This window comes from Pipistrellus hanaki (genome assembly GCF_964339955.1).
Source record: "Pipistrellus hanaki genome assembly, chromosome: 3".
NCBI classification, from domain to species: domain Eukaryota; kingdom Metazoa; phylum Chordata; class Mammalia; order Chiroptera; family Vespertilionidae; genus Pipistrellus; species Pipistrellus hanaki.
In genome coordinates this window covers 175,475,899-175,501,389 of record NC_140505.1, presented here as the reverse complement: position 1 = coordinate 175,501,389, position 25,491 = coordinate 175,475,899, and the positions used below count along the sequence as shown (strand labels likewise).

Below are 25,491 nucleotides of genomic sequence, written 5' to 3'. Positions count from 1 at the left end.
AGAGTTAGAAACATCGATCAGCTGCCTCTTGCACATCCCCTACTGGGTTGAGAACAAGGCTGTTAACTCTTTGATTATGCTGCAACCAGGGTACATGTCCTTGACCAGAATCGAACTCAGGACCTTTCAGTCCGCAGGCTGATGCTCTGTCCGCTCAACCAAACCGGTTCAGCTCATATTTTAAATAATATCTCTATTGTAAGTCTGTCTCTGATTCAACCAGATAGAATTAAATCACTCTCTCTTCTGTGTTCTCATAATACTTTGTTTCTGTTTTCAATTATGCTAATAATAATAGCTTTTATCACTTAATTTTGTATTTTTATTCCCCCCACCCCAAGTAGTTTATTTGGGGAGGCCAGAGGTCAGGGCGGCCCTGCATCTGAAAGAAGATGTTGGCTCTCTTGGTAGTGACGGGTGGTTTGTGCTAAGAACTAAGAACCGGTAGGGCAGCAAAAATTTGAACTTGGAACTGCTTGACTGCCAATGGTCTGCACTTGCGGGCCACAATCTTCTTTTTCCATGATCTGGATTAAGGGGGCACCCAAGGTGCCAGGCCCCCAAATCTGGGTCTGCAGGGAGCAGACCCAGAAGAGGGGGCAGGGTGTACGTTCACTAGGCTGAGTAGACACTCCCTTTATATGCATAATCTCATTTAATCCTCATAAAATTCTGAGTTAGGTATCATTACTCCAGTAGTCATATGTGGTAACTGAGGCTGAGAGATATAAATAACTTGTCCAAGTTTACACAGCTACAATGCGGCTGAGCCAGCATTTGAACTAGTCTAATGATAGAGCTCAAGGTCTTAGCATTAGTAATTGACCTTCTACACAAGGCTGTTAACTCTTTGATCACAGGAACATTTGTTTTTATTTAGACATCCTTAGTTATTTGAATAATACCCGGTTTATAGTACATGATAAATGTTAATTGAGTAAGTAGTCAATCCATATATATCTCCTTTCACTCTTCACTTCTTCAGAATGTTGGACTATGTGTAAATACACCCTCCTTGCCCCCCCCCCCCCATGTCTTCCTGATACATCCCTCAGAGGTCGTGTAATTTCTATTCCTCTTTTAGACATCACTGGGCGGTCATTTTCACATCTGAAAAATGTTGGTTTAGGGTTGGGTGGGGTAGAGGTGCAGAGTTGTGATAGTTCTCCTTGCTATTTCAACAATTTCCTTCCTTTTTATAGAAATTTTCAAGTGAAATTTTACATCTTTATTTCTTTAGATACAACACCCTAATGAAGTAAGGCTGATATTATTATAACTCATTTTATAGATGATTAAACTGGGGCTAAAAGTAAGAAAGTTAATTTCTCCGGGTTAACTCAGCTAGAAAATACTAGAGCCAGAACTTGAATTTAGGCCTTTTAATTCCCAGGTCCTGGACTCCATTAGAGCATGTTGTCAACTTTTACTTCCATTGGGATTGGAAATCACCGGATGAAACATTACAGCACTTAGCCAGGAAAGCAGACTAGCTTAGCCAAGGAAAAGAAATTGAGGCAAGAATATAAAGAGCCCTAGCTGGTTTGGCTCAGTGGATGAGAGAGTGTCAGTCGGCGAACTGAAGAGTCCCAGGTTCCATCGTGGTCAAGGGCACATGCCTGGGTTGCGGGCTTTGATCCCCAGCAGAAGACATTCAAGAGGCAGCCAACTGACTAATGATTCTCTTCTTATCATTGATGTTTCCATCTCTCTTTTCCCATCCCTTCATCTCTGAAATCAATGGGCATAAGCTGAGACGTTTGTGGAACAAATTCTTAGGAAATGAAAAAGAGAAGACGTGGCAGGAGACTCGGGGATGGAGACAAGAACAAGAACAGCCATAACTGGTTTGGCTCAGTGGATAGAGCGTCGGCCTGTGGACTGAAGGTTACCAGGTTTGATTCCGGTCAAGGGCATGTACCTTGGTTGTGGGCACATCCCCAGTAGGGGGTGTGCAGGAGGCGGCTGATTGATGTTTCTAACTCTCTATCCCTCTCCTTTTCTCTCTGTAAAAAAATCAATAAAATATATTGAAAAAAATAAAAACAAGAACAGAGGAGGAGAAGGTTTTGGGTTGGGAGTCAAAGCACCCAATAGCATCAGGGCAGCAGCTGAGTAAGGATAAGGGCTGCAGGGCAGCATACCTTCCAGTCTCTGGAACCTGAGTTGCCCCGCCTCTCCTCGGTGTGGCCCCGCCTCTCCCAGCTTTGGCCCCGCCCACACCACAAGACCCCGCCCACCCGCACGCCCCGCCCCCAGCCCGTCTCGCCTCCGCGCTCCCCCAGGTGATGCTGCAGCCAAGATGGCGCCGGCGCTGCTTGCGGCGGCCTGAACGAGATGTTCCCGGCCCGCGGCTGTGGCCTCGGCCAGGGCCTTGGCTCTCTCCCCGGCGTGAGCACTCAGGCGCCCCTCCTTCTGCCGGGTTAAGCCGGACCCAGAGGACGCGGCCCCGAAGAGAGGAGGCAGCGAGGACCCGAGCGGAGCGCGCGGCGCCTCCCGCCTCGGCACCATGGCGGGGCTCATCAAAAAGCAGATTCTCAAGCACCTCTCCAGGTCGGTGAGAGCCCGTCCTGCCGGGGCAGCCGCGCCCGGGGACGGGGACGGGGACGGGGACGGCGGGCACCGGCCGCCGTGCGGAGGCGACCCTGCCTGGGACTGACTCTCGCTCCGGTCGCTCCCGCACCTCCCGCCGCCCGCGGCGCCCGGGGCCGGCTTCCCGGGGGGACCCCAGGCGGGGAGAGCCGACCGCCCGCGGGGGGACCGGGGGAGGCGCGGCTGGGATCGCCCCGGCACTGCGTCCGGGGGCGGCGCGGCTGGGATCGCCCGGCACAGTGTCCGGGGGCGGCCGGGGACACCTCTCGGCGGTCCCGGCGGCGGAGAGGGGGGATGATGCCAGCGTCACCCCGGTGCGGGGTGGCCCGGACCCGGACCCGGACCCGGACCCGGGCTCGGGCTCGCGTCCCCTCGGAGCACAGGTTCCGTTAACCGAGGGCAGAGGCTCTTCTTCTCCGGGAAACGTTAACCTTGTTACTGCGCCGCGGTCACCCTCCTCGCCGTTCCCGCTCTGATCCAGAGGGTGTGCCCGTTTGTTTGCACAGTTAAGATTTGCGTTAGGTCAATAGCCAGGGCTCCCAGCTTTCGCTACCACAAGCTCTTTCTGAAGCCCGTTTAGCCCGTGTCATTCATACAAAAGAGTTTTTGTTTTGTGGGCTTTTTTTTTTTCTTTCTTATTTTGCTTTTTAAAAACACGAGACCCATAAATTTCACGGAGTCAACATCGGTGGCGATAAACCCAAGACTTGTCGTTCTTTCCATTTCCTAAGCGGTTTTAGACAGAAACATGACTCAGTAGGGCTGGCAGTTTGTTTGCTGCTCCTGGCTTTTCCATATTTGTCTCAAGGGGCAGGCTTAACTGTAAGATCTGGTTTCCCAGTTGTTAACCGCGCGGGTCCAAAGCGCTCGGTTATGGCACTTTTTTCTCTGGTATTGGTCTGTAACTTCATTGATTACTTTGAACTCATTGTAAGGAAAAGACTTGGGTACGATGACTTGGTTCTACAAATCGTGGTATAGCACAGGTTATAGGTAGGGGTACAACAGTATTTCTGTGATTCAGCAAATATTTTCCTTATCACATTGAATAAGGCATGTTTTTTAAAGGAACACATTATAGTAGCGTTTATGAATATACATTTCTCAAAATTACCACTAATTAAAAAGTTTCTTTTAAAATTGTACGTATGGCCCATATGGACAACTTAACTTTTGGAAGAAGGTTTTAACTTTATTTTTAATTGATTAGTAAGGTAATGTCTGATTTATCAGATGTCCTTCAGCCTCTCTTATACTTACATCCACAAGAATATTCAGACCTACAGAAAAATGATTTGAATTCCCTTTTCTCATGCTCCCAGGGGTGATAGTACGCATTTCCATTCTAGATGCAAGGGAGGAAAGTTCACTCAATCAGGGAGTGCCTTAGACTTAGTGCATTCGAGTTTCATTCTCCGGCAGAGCAGCTGAGAAGGGCTCTTAAAAATTAATAGCCAAGGTAATGGCTTGCTTCACAAAATAGACAACACCCACATATTCCTTGTTTGTATGATCTCTAATATGTGTTGTAAATAATAGGGAGGATTTTTTTTTTTTTCAGAGATGAGCTTTTGAAACGTGAGTTTTTATTTCATATTTCAAAACAATTTAGGTGATTGAAGAATAGCAAATTTATATTCTTGGATAATCTTGCTGCTACTGCTGTCATCGTTATGATGATATTTATAAATCTAAAGAATGAAGTAGATAAAATAAGATGATAAATACTAGTTACTTAAGTAGTGATGAACTTAGAAATTACCTGGGCCAAGCTTAATTTTACAAGTTATCTGGCAATGAAGATGTCACTATATTGATGTGATTATGTGGCATACAGTTTAATACAGTTGAACAGCAAATGCTTAAACACATTACCTTCCAATAATAGACATTTCATACGACCAGTGCAGGCACCCATGGCACCTTCAGTGCAGGCACCTTCTCCAAGGAGGCTTTACCTGACTGACCACACTTTTCTATAGCATTCCTTCATCCTTATCTGTCATGCTGTATATTTGCTGTTTGTCAGCTGCACTTGAATGTAAACTCCATGATGGCAGGGATTTTTGTTTTGAGTCTAGTGTAATGTACACTCAACCACTATTTTTAAAAAATCCCCACCAAGGATATGCTTTTTATTGATTTTAGAGAGAGGAGGGGAGAAAGGGAGAAGGAGAGGGAGAAAAAGAGGGAGAGGGAGAAGGAAAGAGAGAGGGAAGGAGAGAGAGAAGGAAGGAGGGAGGGAGGGAAGGAGAGAGAGAGAGAGAGAGAGAGAGACACACACACAGACAGACACAACTGGGGAATCTAATATGTGTCCTGACCCATAAACAAAGCCACCACCCTTCCGTGCATCGCATGATGCTCCAGCCAACTGAGCCACACTGGCCAGGACAACAAGTGTTTTTTGAATGAATGAATGAATGAATGAATGAATAGCACCAATCAATCAACTGACTCCCTGACACTCCCTCACATTTCCCCCCTCCCCCTTTTTTTTTTTTTATAACTGAGGCAAAACTCTATGCCACCTATGCTGTGGTACTTTACCTTGGTTTTTAGGAAGCAATGTGTAATTGAATCATTGAATAAATGTGATGTTTATGGTGTCCTAGAAAGGAAGGAGTAAGAAAATGACTCTTCATATATAGGTTGTCTTCCAATAAGGAAGAAGGCTATCAGGGAACCAACAGGAACCAAGTACTCCGAGCTTTGAGATTGAAGTATGGTGAAATTATAAGATCAAAACCAGTCTTACCTTAATATAGGCACAGGAGAAACTGGCTTTGAGTAAATGCTGAACTATTTGAGATGTTTAAATCTATACACGTGTTCTTTGCCTAATTGTTTGTTTTCTGTCCTAAGCATGTTTGTATACTTGGAGCTGATCTGAAACTGACAGATACCGGGGTGGGAGAGAGGGTGGGAGACACGGAGAATGCCATCTGTGTATGTGGTGGGGTGGGGGTTGGAGTCCTTACATTTTAAGAGAAGTGAAACAGGAAGTCTTTGAAGGAGAAATTACTCTGATCTTTCAGACTGTAATTGGCACAAAATATGCTTTGGAAGCTTTCCTAGGAGTGTCCTTTTCACAAGGGAATGGAAAGTTCTAAAGAAAGTTATAACAAGTATCAGAAAGGAAATAAGAGCAGGAGCTACCTTTTAGCTCAAAGCCTCATTATCTTTTACTGTGTATGTCAGTGCGTGCTTGAGCGAAGGCGAGAGGTAGGCGGAGAGAAGCTGGAAGATGGGGTATATTTAAGCGAAGACCTAAAAGGGGGTAGAGAAGATTCAGATACAAATGCTTCCCCTTCACCTCTGGCTCCAGGCATACTGTAATGGGCACAGGGTTTACAGTGGGTGGGAGTTGGCAGGACAGACAGACACTGCACCTAAGTGGAGCCTTTGTATAGTTCTCAACCAGAGGTGATTTTGCCCCTCGGGGGAAATTTGGCAATGTCTGGAGACATTTCTAAATGTCACAACTGGGGTGTTGGGAAGGGGGTGGGGGGCGGTTAAGGGTACTATGTCTAGGAGTTAGAGGCCAGGCATGCTATTAAACATCCTCACAATAAAGTATTTGGTCCAAATGTAAGTAGTTTTGGAGCAGGGGTCCTCAAACTTTTTAAAGTGGGGGCCAGATCACGGTCCCTCAGAGAGCTGGAGGGCTGGACTATATGAACTACTAATTCCTACTGTAACACCTCGGCTGCGCTCACTGCCCAAAAAACCTGGCGGGCCGGATCAGACTCCTCTGCGGGCCGCCGCATGTGGCCCGAGGGCCGTAGTTTGAAGACCCCTGTTTTGGAGGTTGAGAAACTGGTTTAAATTGTACACATGTATGTCAGATGATTCAACTAGGGTTACTGTGCTAGTGAAAATTATTTTGTCTGTAAACAACAAAACCTTGCCCTGTTTAACTTAGGTAAAAAGTTAAATGTAACTAAAGCTGTTGAGGTAGGTCATGGAATAAGGGGAAGGTCTAGAGCTAGCCAGCTCCTGGAACCTTGTGAAAGAGATCTTGGACTTCAGCATTGTTGACATTTTGGACAAGATAATTATTTATTGTGAAGGACTCTTCTGTATGTTGTAGAACGTTGAGCAATATATCTAATATCCACCCACTAGATGCCTGTAGCCACTCCCACAGTCTTGACAATGAAACATGCCTCCACACATTGCTAAATGTCCCCTGGGGGCAAAAAGGCTCTTGGTTGAGAACCACTGCTTTAGGGTGCTATCCCATCTCTCACAACTCTGATCTGTGATCTTTCCTGTCAAGTTTCAGATTCCTGGGAGAGAGAATCTATATGGCCCAGCTCTGTTTACCCATTGGTCCGTTAGCAATGGCAAAGAATTATAGGTGCAGTAAAGATATGGTCATGGGAAGACCTAGTATTTTGAGCCAGGCTTGTTGTCTGTCTTTATTTTTATTTTTATTTTTTAATTTATTTTTTGTTATTTATTAAATTATTATCTGTGTACATATCTTACCATTGCCCCCCCCCCCCTTCCTCTCATACATGCCCTCCCTCCCCAGAGTTTTGTGTCCATTGGTTGTACTTGCATGCAGGTATACAAGTCCTTCGGTTGATCTCTTATATCCCCCAGATCTCCCTCCCCTCTCCGCTGTAATTTGACAGTCTGCTTGTTGCTTTACTGTCTCTATACGTATCTATCTTTTGGTTCATCAGTTTATAATGTTCTTTATTATCCATAAATGAGTGAGGTCATGTGGTGTTTCTCTTGACTGGCTTATTTCACTCAGCATGATATTCTCCAATTCTATCCAGGTTGCTACAAATGATAAGAATTCCTTCTTTTTATAGCAGCATAGTATTCCATTGTGTAGATGTACCATAGTTTTCTGATCCAATCATCTGCTGATGGGCACCTAGGCTGTTTCCAAATCCTAGCTATTGTAAATTGTGCTGCTATGAACATAGGGGTGCATATATCCTTTCTGATTGGTGTTTCTAGTTTCTTGGGATATATTCCTAGGAGTGGGATTACTGGGTCAAATGGGAGTTCCATTTTCAGTTTTTTGAGGAAACTCCATACTGTTCTCCACAGTGGTAGCACCAGTCTGCATTTCCACCAGCAGTGCACAAGGGTTCCTTTTTCTCCGCAACCTCGCCAACACTTGTATTCTGACAGGTGTGAGATGGTATCGCATTGTTGTTTTGATTTGCATCTCTCAGGCTTGTTGTCTTTAATAGGCACTGCACTAAATTACATGCCAGAGGGACTCAATTTAACTTCATCGCAGAAGGTGACTTAATAAGGAATTCTAGACAAAAGAAGGACACGTATCACTAAAAATGCCTGGTTATCAGTTTGGTTTTTGAAGTCCAAGGTTCAGAAGCAGTTGTCTGGGGTGGAAATAAAGAATCTGCAGAGGATCTCTGGTTAATTTAAATAGAATAGTAATGTATTGAAGGATGTCAGTATTACACAGAATTTATGGGAAGGTTAAAAGAACCAGATTTGGAAAGGGACTGGATCCAGGCTAGCTCCAAGCATCTAGGTAGGAGAAACTACCTGACATCGCTACAAGGCATGTTTCCTAAGCTAAGGGGAAGGAGCAAGTAGAAAGGGAGGGTGGCCTGACAAGATTACTGGGTATTTGGAATATATAATAGATTAGGAAGGGTTGAGCATTTGGCAGAATATTTTGACTGGATGGCAAAGTAATAGAGTTTAGATTGCCTCACAGAGTGTTGATGGGCTGGTTTAGGTTGCATAAGAAAGGAAGGAAGGAGGAAGGCAGCAGTGAGAGCCTGTTGAGAAAGGGAAAGAGCCGTCCAAGGGTTGGAAATTTTATCTAGGTGGAAGAGCAGTTGAGAAAAACAAATAAAAGAACTGGAAGATTTGGAGGTTTTGTCTGAAAGGGTTATGTTAAAGTTCAAGGTTTTAGAGGTGGAATGGGCCTAATTTAGTAGTGCATGGTTTCAGATGAGGCTGTGAAGTTAATTGCTGAAGAAGTTAAGGTGCATGTAATTGGAGATGAATACTGTTAATCCATAATCGTTCCTCTGGATGTTCTTAAAAGGAAATACAACATAGATTGTTTAGACTGTCAAATTATTTTCTTTGATGATAATTTTATATAGTTATTGGTAAGCTAATTATTTACATCTTCCACTTTTATGGCAAAGCTCAATTAATTTTTGAAAGTTTATGTATATTAGGTCTTGAGTACTTGGTATTAGAGATTCAAAGATGGGCAAGATATGGTCTCAGTTCTTGGAAAACTTTAGTAATTCTCATTCTGGCATAATAAGCATAACTAAGTGTAACCTATTGATATATACTGCCATTGAAATTAGATTTGTTTTACTTAGATTAGGCAACTGGGAAAAATTGAGTTAATGTTCCCTTTTAGGATTATAAATAATTTACTTTTATAAATTTGTGGATTATTTTTAAAAGTTTTTTTGAGAGAGAGGAAGGGAGAGAGAAAGAGAGAGAGAGAAACATCAATGTGAGAGCCAGACATCCACCGGCTGCCTCCTGCACACCCTGTACCAGGGAATCATGCGCCAGATGGGGAATTGAACCAGCAACCTTTCAGTGTATAGGACGATGCTCATCCAATTGAGCCACACTGGCCAGAGCTAAATTTGGGATTTTTAATTTTTACTATATTTTTATTGATTTCAGAGAGGAAGGGAGAGGGAGAGATAGAAATATCAATGATGAGAAAGAATCATTGGTCAACCGCCTCCTGCATGCCCCCTATTGGGGATCGAGTGTGGATCCCAGGCATGTGCCCTTGACTGGAATTAAACCCAGGACCTTCAGTTCGCAGGCCGATGCTCTATTCCCTGAGCCAAACTAGCTAGGGCTAAATTTGGGGATTTTTAAGGTAACTTTTAATTTTTAAAAGACGTGTTCTTTTATTGATGAGAGAGAAAGAAAGAGAGAGACAGAGACACATTGATAGGTTGCCTCCTGTACTTGCCCCTACCAGGAATTGAGCCCAAAACTTGGGTATGTGCCCTGATTGGGACTCAAACCTATGACCCTTTGGGTGCACAGGTCTAGGACACTCCAACCAACTGAGCCACACTGGCCAAGACAGTGGAGTTTACATTTTAATCAGAGGATGCTAATAATAAGTAAGTGAAGTACATTTTATTGGTTTGTGGTATGTGCTGGGGTTGGGAGTAGGTCAGGAAAGGGGATAAGAAGTGCATGGAGGTAGGAATAGGGTTTGCAATTTTAAATCTATTGATTCTAGAGGCCTTAATTGAAAAAGGTGATATTTGAGAAGAGATCTGAAAGAGGTGGAAACAAATGCAAAGACCCAGAAGTGGAAGCTTGCTAGTTTATTTTGATATATATCAAGGCCAGGGATACTGGTGACAGGTGACATGGAGTGAGGAGTGAAGTGTGTAGAGGAAGATGAAATCAAAGTCCAGGTCTTGTGGGGCCTTGTACTGAGTTGGCTTTTAACTGAGTGAGATTGGAATCCACTGGAAAGTTTGGAAACAAGGATCGCTCTGCACCCAAGTGGAAAATAAATAATGGGAGGGCAAGGGCAGATGGGAGCTCATTTAAGTGTTAACTATCCAGATGAGAAAGATACTGGCTTGGACCTGAGTGGATGCAGTGAAGTTGTTGAGATATCATCAGGTTTTAGCTGTATTTTTAAGGTAGAACTACAGGATTTTGTTGACAGGTAAAATGTAATTGAGAAAGAAAGAGAGCAGCCATGGATGACTCAGGAGTTTTTGACATAAGCAGCTGACAAGGTGGACTTGCTGTTCACTAAGTTGGAGAACACAGGCTTATGGAAGAAGATCAGGAGTTTGGTTTTGGGCACATTAACCTGTTAACCGGGGAATTCCCTTTTTAATTCCGTAACATATAACGGGCGCGTACTCTTTCACTAGGACGTGTCAGTACGTCACGCCTGGAGGATGTAATTTCATATTATTATTATTTTTTTATTTATACTTAAAATAAATGAAAAGACTATGAAATATATATTTTTTGTTTATTTATATATAAAGCAGAAAGGAAAATACAAAATTACAAACAAATTGAAAAGAATACCGACAAAAAAATGGAAACATCGAATTAAAAAATTATAAATTTTACAAACAATTATAAAGATTACAAAAAATATATATATTTTTATTTCGATACACAATAAAAATATAAAAAAGTTAACAATTACAGAACAATAAACAAAAGCACACTAATAAAATAGAAATATTGAGTTTAAAAAAATTAAAATATAGGTGTAAAAATTCAAAACTCAACTTCCGTGTGATATATTTTAAAACAATTGTTGATACATAGTGTTACCTTACAATCTGGACACCAGTATGTAGATTCTTTCCTAACACCTTTTTTGTAGCAAACTTGGCATTTCCTGGATTTAGTTTTTCCTATATTTCTTTTCATTTGTTCTGGAAAATGCCTTTCAACTAAGCGTGATGGTTTAGATGTAGAGCTGCTTGTTGATGTCTTTGGGTGGGTTTCATTATGTTGTTATCTACCAATTTCTCTACACACTCTATCAAAAAGTGTAATCGATCCAAATGACCTTTATCTTTTTTGTATATAATATATGCATTGAAGCAGCACATATCAATTAATCGTAGAAAAAATTTTTTTATAAAATTTTTTTACCTAATTACGGGCAGCCCTGTAGGCCACCATAACTCCATCTCCCAAATCTACGCCGCCCATATTCTTGTTATAATTTAGAACAACATTCAGTTTTTCTTGCCTTCTTCCTCTCTTTTCAATCATTGTCTTTTCGTCATTATGAATAGAACTGAGCATCAATACGTCTTTTTTATCCTTCCATTTTAAAACCATAAATTTGTCTTTGATTCTTACATATGTTCATTTTTCTGTAATTTTTTTGTTTTTATTTCACTAGGGATTCTGATCTGTTTATCCTCATTGTTCCAACAATGTCTGTATTGTTTTGACATAAGAGTTCAGCCAAATGAATTGACCCATAGAAATTATCTAAGTAAATCCTATACCCTTTATTCAGTAAGTTATGTGTTAACTCCAAAACAATTCTTGTTGAACACGTCCACCACTCTCACTAGCGAAATTATACTGATTCCCTCTGTGTCTTAAATTCATGTCGAGATATGTATGGATGACTAATACCTTTGTTGTTCAGAAAAATACATCCTGTCCGTTTCAGGGCGCAACATATATTTCAAGGACGTATTCATATGTCCTACCTGTGCCCGATATTGTTTACGTTTGACCTATTTATATGCCCCACTCGGTTAACAGGTTAATTTGAATACCTTTCAGTTATCCATGAAGATCCCTTTAATTTGTGAACTAATTTACACTACTTGTTTTAGTATGGCAATAACTGCTGAGTCAAAAGATTCCCAAGTTATAAAAGAATTTCCAACCAAGTCTCTTGTGCTCCCCAACAAATTTCTCTACCCATTTCTTTTTACTTGAATAATTTTTTTTGCAATATTACTTTTTACAATATTGCACTTTATCTTCATACTATAGTTCCCAGTATAAACATTTTCTTAATAAGTTGACCTCTTATCAGTTATGCTTAATGTTTTAAGTTCTTCATATTACAATATTTAGGATGAGTAATTTAATATTTCTATTTAATATTGGTTTTGGTCCACAGGAATCGGGCCTACACTGGCAGTTGGACACCCCTGAAGGGTCCTGGATTGGAGAGTGTGCAGGCCGGGCCAGGGACCCCCTCCCCGTGCATGAATTTTGTGTACTGGGTCTCTAGTATACTATAAAAAGGGGCATTAATAATAGTAAGATTTATCTTTTAGAAATACTGTAAATATCCTCATTGATAAGTCATTCATTTATTCTTCCTACCAGTATTTAAAGAAGATTCTGTAAGATATAAATAAAACTAAGACTTGGAATATCTTCTGGCAACAATATGGTAGATGAGTGAATTAATAGAATTTAAGATAAAATATTAGTTTTTTGAGAGAGGCACAGAGTACTATCTGGAACTTTTAAATAATTAGAGACCCTGAGATGGAGGTAGTCTAAGTGTCAGGGAAAATTATAAAGTAATAATAAAATAAAAGCACATAAGTGACAGCTTAGTGATATAAAATGGATAGTATGAAATCCATTTTATCTGACTACAGCATACATACCAAGAGAATATTTAAGGCAAGTATGTAGAGACATTAAAGATGACTTACATCCTCCAAATTTGGCTGCAATTTTATTTTTCATTGTTTTCCGATGCTACATTTCTCTGCCCATCCCCACTTTTTCACCCACCTTTTGTTTTTGTTTTTTTCTATAGCCAAATTGTCCGTGTCCCTTCAGGAAGGACATCCTCTACGGCTTCATTTTACGTGTACATCTTCCATAGGCAACTTTAACTAGGCTAGTCCACTGTTCATCTTCACTTTGAAATGTTTTAGGTCTTAAAGCATATGTTTGTTTTATTTGTTAATTCTGCTGATTGTCATCTCTTTAAAGGGCAGAATCATCCTTATAGGCTCTGAATTCTGAGGACAGTGACTATGCTTGTCTTGTTCACCATTGTTCCCTCCCTCTTTCCCTCCTCCCTTCTTTCCTTTCTTCTTCTTTCTTTATTTTATTTTATTTTTTTAAATATATTTTATTGATTTTTTACAGAGAGGAAGGGAGATGGATAGAAAGCCAGAAACATCGATGAGAGAGTAACATCGATCAGCTGCCTCTTGCACACCCCCTAATGGGGACGTGCCCGCAACTCAGGTACATGCCCTTGACCCGAATCAAATCCGGGACCCTGAGTCCGCAGGCCGAAGCTCTATCCACTGAGCCAAACCGGTTTCAGCCTTTCTTTATTTTTAATATATTTTTTACTGATTTCAGAGAGGAAGGGACAGGGAGAGAGAGATAGAAACATCAATGATGAGAGAGAGAATTACTGATTGGCTGCCTCCTGCATGCCCCCACCAGAGATTGAGCCAGCAACTTGGGCATATGTTCTTGATGGAATTGAACCCAGGACCTTTCAGTCCACAGGCTGATTCTCTGTCCATTGAGCCAAACCAGCCAGGGCCGCCATTGTATCTTAAACATCTTCCACAATGCTGTGGTACGTAGTAGTTATTTAGAAACATATTTAGCTAACCGGAGAAATAAATTTATAATACGTACATTGGTCTTCATAGGATATATAGAGCATGAATTAGTTATCCTGAATCCATTTTTGGCTGGTTTAAAAAGTTGATTCATATCCAAAAAATTTAGATTCACTACTTTTTTCCTGATACTATATTTCTCCAATTTGTTTTTGAATATACAGATGTAGTTTATTGCTGGATTTTTCTTTTTTTGTTTTGTTATTTTTCATAGGTAATTTTACTCTAGTTTATGAAATGAAGTAAGGATTATTACTTTTAACTGGGCCTTTTGACAGTTAACTTCACTATTTGTATTCTTTAGATTGCTTGTCCTAATTGGTTTCATTTAATGTTGAATTATACAGTTTAGTCTTTGTATAACTTTTGTACCATATAGCCATCTAATTTTTGTTAATTAGCATTTTAAAATAAAATTTAAAAAATACATACAGGTATTAATTTAATAGCACGGTAGTAATTCCAGTGGTAAGGAGAATGAAGAAATCATAAATAGCTCATTTATCTTAGAATTTTAGCAGTGTTTGCCTTTAGTAAATCCAGTGTGAGCTACAACTGTATTTTTTTCAAAATGAATCACAGCTTAATATTTTTATCATATCATTCCTCTCCTCTTCCTTCCCTTACACTCGCTCCCTTCTGTGTCCCCTGTGTCCCCGTTCCCTGCAGCGATCCCTGCTGGCTGTGGTGGAGATTGGTGTGCAGTGAATTTCATAATCACTCAAATGAGTACCAGAGGAGTCTAAGAAACCTTGGCAACTGACTACTTGCTTTCACCAGGAATAGGGACCTTTTGTCTGAAATTTCCTGCCCTCAGGTAATAATTCTATTCCCCACGATTTTGTTTTCTTTCTATAAATGCGAGCACTTATTATGCCCATCTCAAAGATACTTAGAGAGTAGTTTCTAATTCTTATTTTAGTCAGATACCAATTGCATTAAAAAAACAACAACGATGTAGCTACAGGCTTGTGCAATTCCTCTCTTAGATTATCTTTTCTAATATATAAGGTTTGACAGTGCACTTATAATCAGCTCTTCCTAATGTTGCCAAAAGAAAAGTTTTATAATTTAGAGTCAGATACTTGGAAATAGTAATTAGCATTCTTTAATGGGTAAGGCTTCAGAGTCTAATTTAATTAATGAGGTATGAAGACTCTTTTGATAAAGAAGATGTTTTGATCAATTCTCTTACTGAAGGATTTAAGAATTTATTTTGTCTACTTAATGTTCATTATATTCTTTATTAAGGAGATTGAAATAACTCATGAGCAGCAGTGAAAACAGGTTTCATTTTTGAAGAATATAAGGACTCCCCACCCCGTTCTTTTTCTCCTCCGCCCTGTTCCTGTTTAAAATTCATTATCAGAGAAAGCAATTAGGTTATAAAACCAGTCATGTGGAAATGGCACTGAATTTCTTTCAATTTAGGGTTCTTTGAAAATCCTAGAAACTCAATTTCAATGATTACTTCTACTGCTTGGAAAATATATCCACATAAATATTTTGAACCTATTCTAAAAGTCTAGTAAGATATTGATACTTAAAGAATAGCCATCTGTGGAATTGTGCAACTTATTACATACCTACCCTACTAGTAATAGAACAGTTGATAAACTTGTTGGCCATATGTTAGCTAGCAATTGTATAGGTATAATTATAAGTACTGTTTTTCAATATTCTTGTCTGCCTTGATTCCATACTATCGTTTCAGTTCTTGGATCTCATAATTGCCACGAGAGAGATGCCATGCTTTAACCTTACTTATTAGGTAGATCATTAGTGAGACCTTTGAGATTCTCTCTAGGATATTGATAGTTAAAAACTTGTTTATTCAAAGATAGTTCTGATTTTGTATATACCTCTAAGAAATCCACTGGGACCTTTGCTCCTGATATATAGTCATAACTGTAATCCTTTGCTTTTTCCAGATTGCACCTCCTTACCTATCTTTTTTGGTCTGGCTTGTACTAAGCTATTGAGGTGTGGTGTTATGATTTTTTTTTTTTTTTGAGTTTAAACCACAGCTATTCATGAGTTTATTCAAGTTACCTACCAACCTTAATTTCTTGGTAATTTCTTTACCTTCTCATTTTAATCAGTTATGATTCCTTTATACTTACATAATTCTTGAGTTTTGTTCTTTCTCCTGAACCTAGCACATAGCTGACTTCTTGGCATAAAGTAGATGTCAATAATATTTGAATATCTCTGTTGTCATTACTCAGATTTAACTCATAATTTCTTGAATCCGTTATTGGAACTAAGTATTCTCATTCCCTCTGGTCTTGTATTTCATTTTTCATCCTTGGCACTGGTACCAGAGAGAGCTTTCCAAAATGCTAATCTTATTTAATTTCCTGATAAAAATCTTTTAATGGCTCATGTTCAAGCTCTTAAAAAAAGTTTGTTTATAACTAGGATTTTTGTCCAAAACATATTAAAATAGAATGTCACTGCATAAAATAGACAGAAATAGAGTTCCTCTAGTTGAGTCAGTAATTGGGTCAGCTGTCATACATAGCATTTCCCTTTTTACTTCTTCCACCTGTGTTGAATCAGGAGCAATCTTCTGAAGTGGCACTTTGGGAATAATACTAAAGTGTAGGATGAAACATTTCTTTTTTTTAAATATATTTTATTGAGTTTTTACAGAGAGGAAGAGAGAGGGATAGAGAGTTGGAAACATCGCTGATGAGAGAAACATGGATCAACTGCCTTCTGCACACCTCTTACTTGGAGATGTGCCCACAACCAAGGTACATGCCCTCGACTGGAATTGAATCTGGGACCTTTCTGAGCCAAACCGGTTTTAGCGAAACCCACATTTCTTGACATGGGATAACAAAGAGTCCTTCATGATCTGGCTTCAGTCCATCTTTCAAGGCTTATCATTTCTTTCCAAACTACCTGATGCCTTGTACTTCATCTTTGCCTACTGTATGTGCTGCTGCTTTGCAAAAAATGTCCTTACTCTTATTCTTAAAAACTCTTACTCTAAAACAGCTCAAATGCTGCTTCCTCCTTGAAGCTTTCCCAAAACAGTATTCTTAAAAAAAAAAAAAATATATTGATTTCAGAGAGGAAGGGAGAGGGAGAGAGAAATAGAAACATGAATGATGAGAGAGAATCATTGACTGGCTGCCTCCTGCACACCTCCCACTGGGGATTAAGTCCACACGTGGGCATGTGCCCTGCTCAGGAACTGAAACATGACCTCCTGATTTATATGTCATTGCTCGTCAACCACTGAGCCATACCGGCCAGGCGCAAAGTAATATTCTTTTTAACATAATTTATCATCTCTTGCCTTGTGCCTACTTTTTATTCTATTTCATTTTTTAAAAATGTTTTAATTTATTGATTTCCGAGAGGAAGAGAGGGAGAGACAGATAGAAATGAGAGAAGAGAATCATTGATCTGCTGCCTCCTGCACACACTCTACTGAGGATCGAGCTCGCAACTGGGCATGTGCCCTTGGCCGGAATCAAACCTGGGACCTTTTAGTCCACAGGTTGATGCTTTATCCACTGAGCCAAACCGGCTAGGGCATCCTATTCCATTTTTATTGTAATACCTGTCACACAGTGCCTGGCACATAGTAAGAACTTAATGTACTGCGATGATTTGTTTATGTGCTGTTTCTAGTGATAAACTCTGATGTCTTTGAAAGCAGTAATTACGCCTTAATTAATCTTAGTTGCCCAAGAGCCTAATCAACATTCAGTTTTTGCCATGAAGGATGTGTCTCAGATCTTCCAATGTTTCAAAAATTTAGAAACCCAGATTTCAATATAAGATTCATTCATTTTTTAAAAAAAATAAATGTTTTTATTGATTTGATAGAGAGATTACTGTGAGAGAGAAACATCGATCGGTTGCCTCCACATACATCCTGACCAGGGATCAAACATGCAACCTGGGTATGTGCCCTGATCAGGAATCGAACTGACAACTTTTCGGTGCATGGGATTACGGTCAACCAAATGAGTCACACTGGCCAGGGCAAAGGTCCTCCCATTTAAAATGTTAGCCACAAAATCAGATTTATTAAAAAAAACACCATGCAGGCCAGACAAAACTTATCTCTGGGTAAAACATAGCTCACAGCCTACCAATTTTCAACCTCTTCCATTCTTTAAATGTTTTTGTGGAAAAACTGGTTAGATAAGATTGATTCTTTACATGTATATTACAAAACTAACCAAGCTAAATAAAGTCTGTAAATTGAGAATGTTAAAAGAAAGGTAATTTATTATGTGTGTACCTTCCTTGATCTTTGTTCCATTATTGTCATTGTAGGTTTCATAATAATAATACTTATGACTTAAATATTTAATAAGTCTCACAAATTGAGATTGAAGGTGAAAATTGCCATGTACTCCTATATGCCTAGTAAATGTTGAGTTGCATTGAAATTTGATCAGTATGATAATGGAAGGTAATTGATCCTAAAATATTGTTGAATTGAAAATTGGTCAGTATGGTAATGGATTAACGAAAATACCTTTTAAGTTAAAATTGTACAAATTTGGTTATAATTCTCTATAAAATGAGGACTTTAGAGGAACTATTCAGGTGCTCCACTTATAAAATTATTTGTTATTTTTTTTTGCTAGTATGAACACTACGTTTGTTTTTCATTTGGCTTAAAGTTTTGCTACACACACACACACACACACACACACACACACATATATATATATATCAGCCATACTCATGATAAGTTACCTTTTTTTGAATATTCCCAAATACAGAATTTATTTGGCTTAGTTATTTTTATAACTAGTGGCCCGTGCACAAAATTTGTGCACATTAAGAGGGAATTAGAATAAATATTTTAATATTGCTATTTGCCCTTTCTCTATAATAGAAGTCAAGCCGTGCTGGGTGGAGGACACAGCCTATGTCTCCCTGCCTCGTGGAACATGCAGCCCCGCCCCCCATACCTACTGCACACACAGCTTCCTGCTGATGGGTTGTTATGGTGTGAGGGCATCACAGCCATTTGCATATTAGCCTGTTATTATTATGGCTATATAAACCAAGAAACTAATCCAATCTTTTATAACTAGTATATAGAGGGATTTTTATGGCTGCGTGTTGAAGCCCCTTGGACTGTGAAAGGGTGTTGCAGATTAATAACTTGATGTTCCTAGCCAAAGGATTTGGCAGTCTATCAGATTTTGGGAAGTATCTCCAAGAACATCCTCTTTTGTATGACTTTAACATGTGGTTGTAAGGTACTGTTCTTGAAATATTGTTTTGAATAAAATCAAGTAGAAGTTGTTAAATTTGCTTACACAAAGAATTGCTTCTTGTAATATGCAGTGAGAAATTCAATCCTTGTAGGGGACCACAGTTTAGGGATGCTTGCTAGTGCTTTCAATTACTTGTTCCTTTCAAGGGTGTTTGAATTGGGTCCAGCTGTGGAGAATGGAACATGATGGGGGAAGAATTTTTTTGGTACCTGTAAGTTTTAAAATGTTGGGTCTGTGTTTTTCTCTCAAATGTATATTCTTTATTATTTGTCATCGCAATCCTAAGGTAATGCTTTAGTTTCAAATTTTGAAGCAAAGAATCTGGTTAAACAGCCTAGAAGCCTTGCCAAACTAGATCAGTCAGCTGTTACCAAGGAAGTACTCTGTTAAACTGTCTTAGATTTACAACTTTCCCTGTGTCTGTAGCCTTTCTTTGGGAAGATGAAATTACTCATAGCTGGGCAGCCACCCTAAATTAATAAGTTAATTTAATGATATTAAAAATCAAATTATGTTGTGGAAATAACCATTATTTTCTGGATAGTTAAAATTAATTTTCTTTCTTTAAGGCAATAGTTCTTGGCCTTTTTGGTGTCCAAAAATCCTTTTGAAAATATAATAAAACTAGTGGCCTGATGCACGAAATTCTGTGTGTGTGTGTGTGTGTGTGTGTGTGTGTTGCGGGGGGTGGGGGTGGGGGTGGGGGGTGTCCCTCAGCCCGGCCTGCACCTTCTCCAACCTGGGACCCTAAACTGGCAGTCGGACATCCCTCTCACAATCTGGAACCGCTGGCTCCTAACTTGGATGCCAGCAGGTCTTTTATTTTTATTTATTAAAAATAAAAATTTTTAGTGCAAAAGTCTATGATTTTTAATTAAAACTGAAAAACTGTCAGGGTCAGGAATGATAGAGGTGGATGGGATCCTGGGGGTGGGGAGTGGGGAACATTGTTGTCAGAATTCAAATGGGGTCTGTGGATTGAACCCTAATGCCATTTGAATGGAGATTTTCTCACGTGGTTGGGTAGGAGTGTCTGATACACGGGAGTATCGGGGCATCCTGTCATGTGTAGAGCATGCTCTCAAACAGCTCAGAAAAAGACGGGGTGGGGGGTGGAATGGGTGTGTATGTGTAAATGCATACACTCACACATAGTGTAACCTTGCTATTTTCGACTCCACTTTTGTGCACCTGCCTACTGGCTAAGATCCATAGCTCCAGAATCAAGGCTTGCAGAGCTTCCTCGGCCTTTGGGCCTTTGGGCCACGGCTAGGGTGCAGGAACCCTGCAGACAGGCCGAGGGCACAGTCCCAGCTGAGGTCCAACAGGTGCCACTGCTCTGTTTCCGCTCCAGTATGTGAACTGGGGTCTGTTTCACGATGGGTTCCGTTGGGGCTTTGGCATTTCTGTGCTTCCTGGTGGCGTCTGGCCTTGTGGGATGGCCAAGCTGGTGCTCCAGCGGCTGCCATTCCCTTAGCCTGAGAAGACTGTGCGGTAAAATACAGGGAAAAGATTGCATCCTAAGCAAGTTCAGGCTGCCCCGTTTCACCCTGAAGGAATCAACAGCACCCATCACATACGGTGTCCTTTCATCGGAAGCTCAGAGAGCTTCCCTGAGCATGTGCAGTGCCGGCTTTCTGGGACCACAGACCAGCAGCGATGGCCACTTGATGGCCACTTGCGGGTGAAGTTGTGACGCTGAGGCGACGCCGGGGTGAATCTGGCTGCAAGGCGACGTCCTGTCCCACGTCCGGGCCTACGCCCCACAGTGAACCTGCGGTCGGGCTCCAACAGGCGACTCAGGGAACTGACCTAGCCATTCCAGTACCGCCGCAGATTCTCAGAGCACTTTTAAACCATCCCGTTCTTCTGGAAAGAAGGGCTTTTTCTACCACTGCCCTACCAGCTCCGTACCTCTGCGCCCTCTGTGCACCCCACCAGCATTGTCCAGTGCGGTCCGTCCAGCACCGCCTGTCCATCTGCACGGCACCGAGGCTGCCTGGCCACACGCGCTCCCGCCGCTCCTGCCCTGGCGGTGGGCTCAGTGCGCCTGCGCAGAGCTCTCACCTGGACCACTCGTCCGTCTGGTCGTGACGGCCCTAGTCTATTATTAGTATAGATAGCCTGAATCCCTTGAATCCCATCCACGAACTTCAGATTAAGAGTGCCTTTTTTAAAGGCCTGGGCTGGGGGCAAGGGCTGGCTAGAAGAAGTCAACGGGAGAGAAAAGGGTACATAATGCAATACATTCAACAAGAAAGATTAAAAAATAAATAAGACCATAAGCAAAATTACTATGTTATGAACTAATTAAAAGATATAATTTCTTGCGAATTACATGTATAATCTTTTCATCTTTCACTTTTACTCTTGCCAGGCCTGTCTTTGGGGTTTTGGTTGAACTTTTGTCTTTATAATAGTGACATATGCTTGTATATATTTAAACATACAGAAAAATATAAAGAAGTAAACCTATTGTAAATCTCGCCAACAACATAGGTACTCTTGGTATTTGAGATTTTATAATGAGGTTTTACATAATTGAAATCACAGGGTATAATTTTGAGCTTTGCATTTTCACCAGACATTATAATATAAACATTTCTTTATAAAATTATCAAAATATAGTACTTTTAAAAAAATATTTTATTGATTTTTACAGAGAGGAAGGGAGAGGGATAGAAAGTCAGAAACATCAATGAGAGAGAAACATCGATCACCTGCAACTGGAGATGTGCCCGCAACCGAGATACATGCCCTTGACCGGAATCGAACCTTGGACCCCTCAGTCCACAGGCTGACGCTCTATCCACTGAGCCAAACTGGTTTCGGCTAAAATATAGTACTTGATATGAATATAACAGTGTATCATAATTAAAGGGTTTATTCCTTTTTGGACATGCTTTCATTTGTTTCCCTTTGTAAATGTCATTGAGATGAACATTCTTATACATAACCAGTCAAGATGTTGCCTGATTTCTCCACTAACCACCTCCCCCCCTCTTTCTATACACACACACACACACACACACACACACACACACACACACACTCCTTTCTGCCCAACACCAGGATATATAGTAAAGTGGTGTGTTCATGAGTCATTTAAATTAGTCTTTGTACATCTGTCCCTTTGTCTATCCTTCCTTCCTATCCGTTTTCTCCTTGAGTGTGGTTATAATAGTATTTTTGAAGTACAATTAGGTTCAATTGTTTCAGTTTCAGTTGTTTTTTTTTCTTCCAGTTTTAGTTTTCTCATTTTATTTTACTTTTTACATATGTAGAACATTAACATGCTTTCCAAAGTCAAAACTATTCAAAGCCAACCCCTTCTTGTATACTTTATCTGCTGACTCCTGATCAAGGATTGTCTGTCCTTCTGGTACCATCAATAGTAGATTTATTTTTCTGCATGATTTTTTAAAATGTTTTTTTAATTAAATTATTATCTGTGTACATATTTTACCATTGCCCCCCCCCACACACACACCCATACATACCCACCCTTTTCTGCATGATTGTCATCAGCATATAAGCCCACTTTTGCTCACTTGAAAACCAAACCAAACCTGGTTTCTCTCCTTTCTCATTGGCCCTTCTTAGTCTTCTTCATTGGTTTCTTACACCTTGGCCTCTTAATGATCCCAGGCCACAGTCTTTGAGCCATTTTGTTTTCCATCTCCATCTTGCAACCATGAACACCATCTATAATACTGGTGATTACAAAATTTCTACTTGTAGTTACTGAATGAGGTTTATATATCCAACTATTGCCTTTGCACACCTTTGCTGGAAATGTGCCTGCAACCAAGGTACATGCCCTTGACCGGAATCCAACCTGGGACCTTTCAGTCCACAGGCTGACGCTCTATCCACTGAGCCAAACCCGTTAGGGCAAGCAGCTTCTCTTAACTGGATTGTTGCAGTAGCCTCTTGTTTGGGCGCCCTGCCTCTGCCCCTGTCCTCCTGTTATATCTTTTCAGTGAAGTGATTTTTTAGAAATGAAAGTCTCTTGTTCTTGTTAAAACCACCTCTAGTCACTCTCATTTTTACTCAGAGCAAAAGCCAGAGTCGTTAGAGTGGCTTAAAAGATCCTGCATGATCTAGCTCGCCCCTGTTATTTCTCTAACCTCTTCTCCCTTTACTCTTGCCCTTGTTCATGTCCTCCGGTCACATTGGCCGTCTTGCGGTTCCTTAGACATGCCAAGCAAGTTTCCACAAGTTTTTGTCCTTGCTTTGCCTCTGCCTGGGGCATTTTTTCTTCTGGTGTTATTTGCAGAGCTAGCACCTTACTTCCTTCAGCTCTTTAACCAAATGCCAAATTTTCAATGAGGCTTTTCCTGCCCACCCTTAAAAAAATTAGAAGGTCCTCAACTTATACCTCCTGCCTTACTATTTTGCTTTATTTTTTTCTCCCCATAGATATCAGAACCTAGCCTACTACATATTTAACTTATTTTTTAGTCCTCTGTATTTTTTAATTCTCCCTCCTCACCTCTCCCATTAAGCTCCATGAATACAGAGATTTTTTATCTTGTTAATTGTTAAAATTCCCAGTGCCTGTTAAATTATAGGAACAGTAAGATCTCACTTAATATTGTCAATGGGTTCTTAGAACTGTGACAAAAGAATGTATAATGAAACCAATTTTTCCATAGGCTAATAGATAAAAATAAGAGTTAAGTTCCTGCAGTGTCTCATCAATGTTCTAAGACAGTGTTTCCCAAAGTGTGGTACCCGTACCCCTAGGGTTTGGTGGGGGTACGCGTTGCACCGGAGTTTGGTGGGGATATGCACTGCACCGTGCTTAGCTGCGCCTAATTCTACGTTCTCATGAGTAAGAGGGGTCCTCAGCGTTACGAAAATTATAGAAGGGGTACACATATGTCAAAAGTTTGGGAAACACTGTTCTAAGAGAATGACATTGAGGACCTGCTGTATCAATTAAAATTAATTGAATGAATAAGTTAATGAACAAAATGGTCAGGGCCTTGGATAATTGGTCTTCTTTTAGCCCTTCTAGATTTTCCTGTCCCTCTTGCTGCATTCCACACGCTGATCTTTTCTTAGTTCTATTTTATACAATGCTCCCTCCTGCCTCAGAACTTTTAGATGCTTTATTTCTTCTTCTTGAAATACTCTTTCTTGCCCTTCTTTTCCTTCTGTAGTTGGTATCTTCTCATCCTTTAGATGCCAACTCAAAAGTTCTTGTTTTAAAGAAGCTCTGTATTAAGACTCCCTACTATATGCTCTCTCTGTCATATAGTCTATTTCAGTGTTTCCCAACCTTCTCTCATGATGAGAATCACCTGGTGGAGTTGTTAAAACACAGATTCCTGAATCCCAACTAAGAAGTGCTAAACTAGAATTTTTGGGAACATATAGGTAAAATTGCATACCTAACTTAGTGCTCTGTATATAAAATCTGTCTTAGAGCACTAGTTAGGTATACAATTTTACCTATATGTTCCCAAAAATTCTAGTTTAGCACTTCTTAGTTGGGATTCAGGAATCTGTGTTTTAACAACTCCACCAGGTGATTCTCATCATGAGAGAAGGTTGGGAAACACTGGTCTATTTGATCTTCCATCTTTCCAACTAAACTGAAACCTACACAAAAGTAGGGACCTTGATTGTACTGCTTGTCACTGTATGTATCTGAATAGTGAATCCGCAATTAGTTCTTATTGAATGTCCCCTTCTAGCTCTAAAGTTCTGCCTTAAGGAAGTGGTAGGTCATCCTATCTAATAAAAGGGTAATATGCAAATTAACCATCACTCTGTCACAAAGATGGCAGCACCCAGTCCTCTCAGATCTACCAGAGTCCCTAAGTCCTGGGGGGGTGGCCCCTGAGAACAGGCAGTGTGAGCAGCCTGGTGGAATGCTTGCTTCGTCGCCGGGCCCGGCTTGGGCTGGCCCCCAGGAGCCAGAGCGGACAGGGACAGGGGGACTGGCCTGCAGCCTTCTGGGAGAGGAGACAGCAGGCCCGTCTCCTGCGGAAGCAGTGTGGCTCCCTTCCGCCTCCCATGGAATCGGCGTGTCCCTCCCGGCTCCTGTGGAGGCAGCACCGGGCCGCTAGTGTGTACTATAATTTATTCCTAGAATGATCTGGGCCAGTTTCTAAAGCTGGGAAGCACTGGGTGATTCTAAAAGGAGTGCCATTCCTGGCTGGGGAGCTCAGTTGGTTAGAATATGGCCCTGAAACGCTAAACTTTATGTAACTTATAAAGTGATCACCCTGTTAGGGTGACCCCCAGTGAGGGGATAGAAGAATTAACCAATTAATGCATAAATAAGTAAAACAACAAATTGATGTTTCTTTCTCTTCCTCTCTACCTCCATCCCTTCCTTTCTCTCCCTAAAATTAATCAATCAATAAAACTAAAAGGAGTGCTAATGTGGACTTACTTGTACTCACTTGCTCTGAGCACTAGTGCAGGGGCAGCAGCTCAAAAGCACCAGGGACACTGTAGCTTTCTCCCCTACACTACAGAAGTGCTGGCAGAGA

The 25,491-nt window shown here is 40.7% G+C and overlaps 1 protein-coding gene across 3 annotated transcripts in view; it reads left to right on the top strand.

Moving 5' to 3' along the window:
• The first annotated feature begins 2,275 nt into the window (after nt 1-2,275).
• BLTP3B (bridge-like lipid transfer protein family member 3B) overlaps nt 2,276-25,491 on the top strand; it is a 66,911-nt gene continuing 43,695 nt past the window's right edge. For 2 of the 3 annotated variants that reach the window (XM_084876357.1, XM_084876359.1), the window contains exon 1: nt 2,276-2,553. In XM_084876357.1, coding sequence (XP_084732483.1) covers nt 2,510-2,553 — 44 coding nt within the window. In that variant the 5' untranslated portion in view covers nt 2,276-2,509. Of the gene's footprint in view, nt 2,554-14,390; nt 14,539-25,491 lie in introns of all 3 variants that reach the window. The other variant, XM_084876358.1, reaches the window with a different exon arrangement.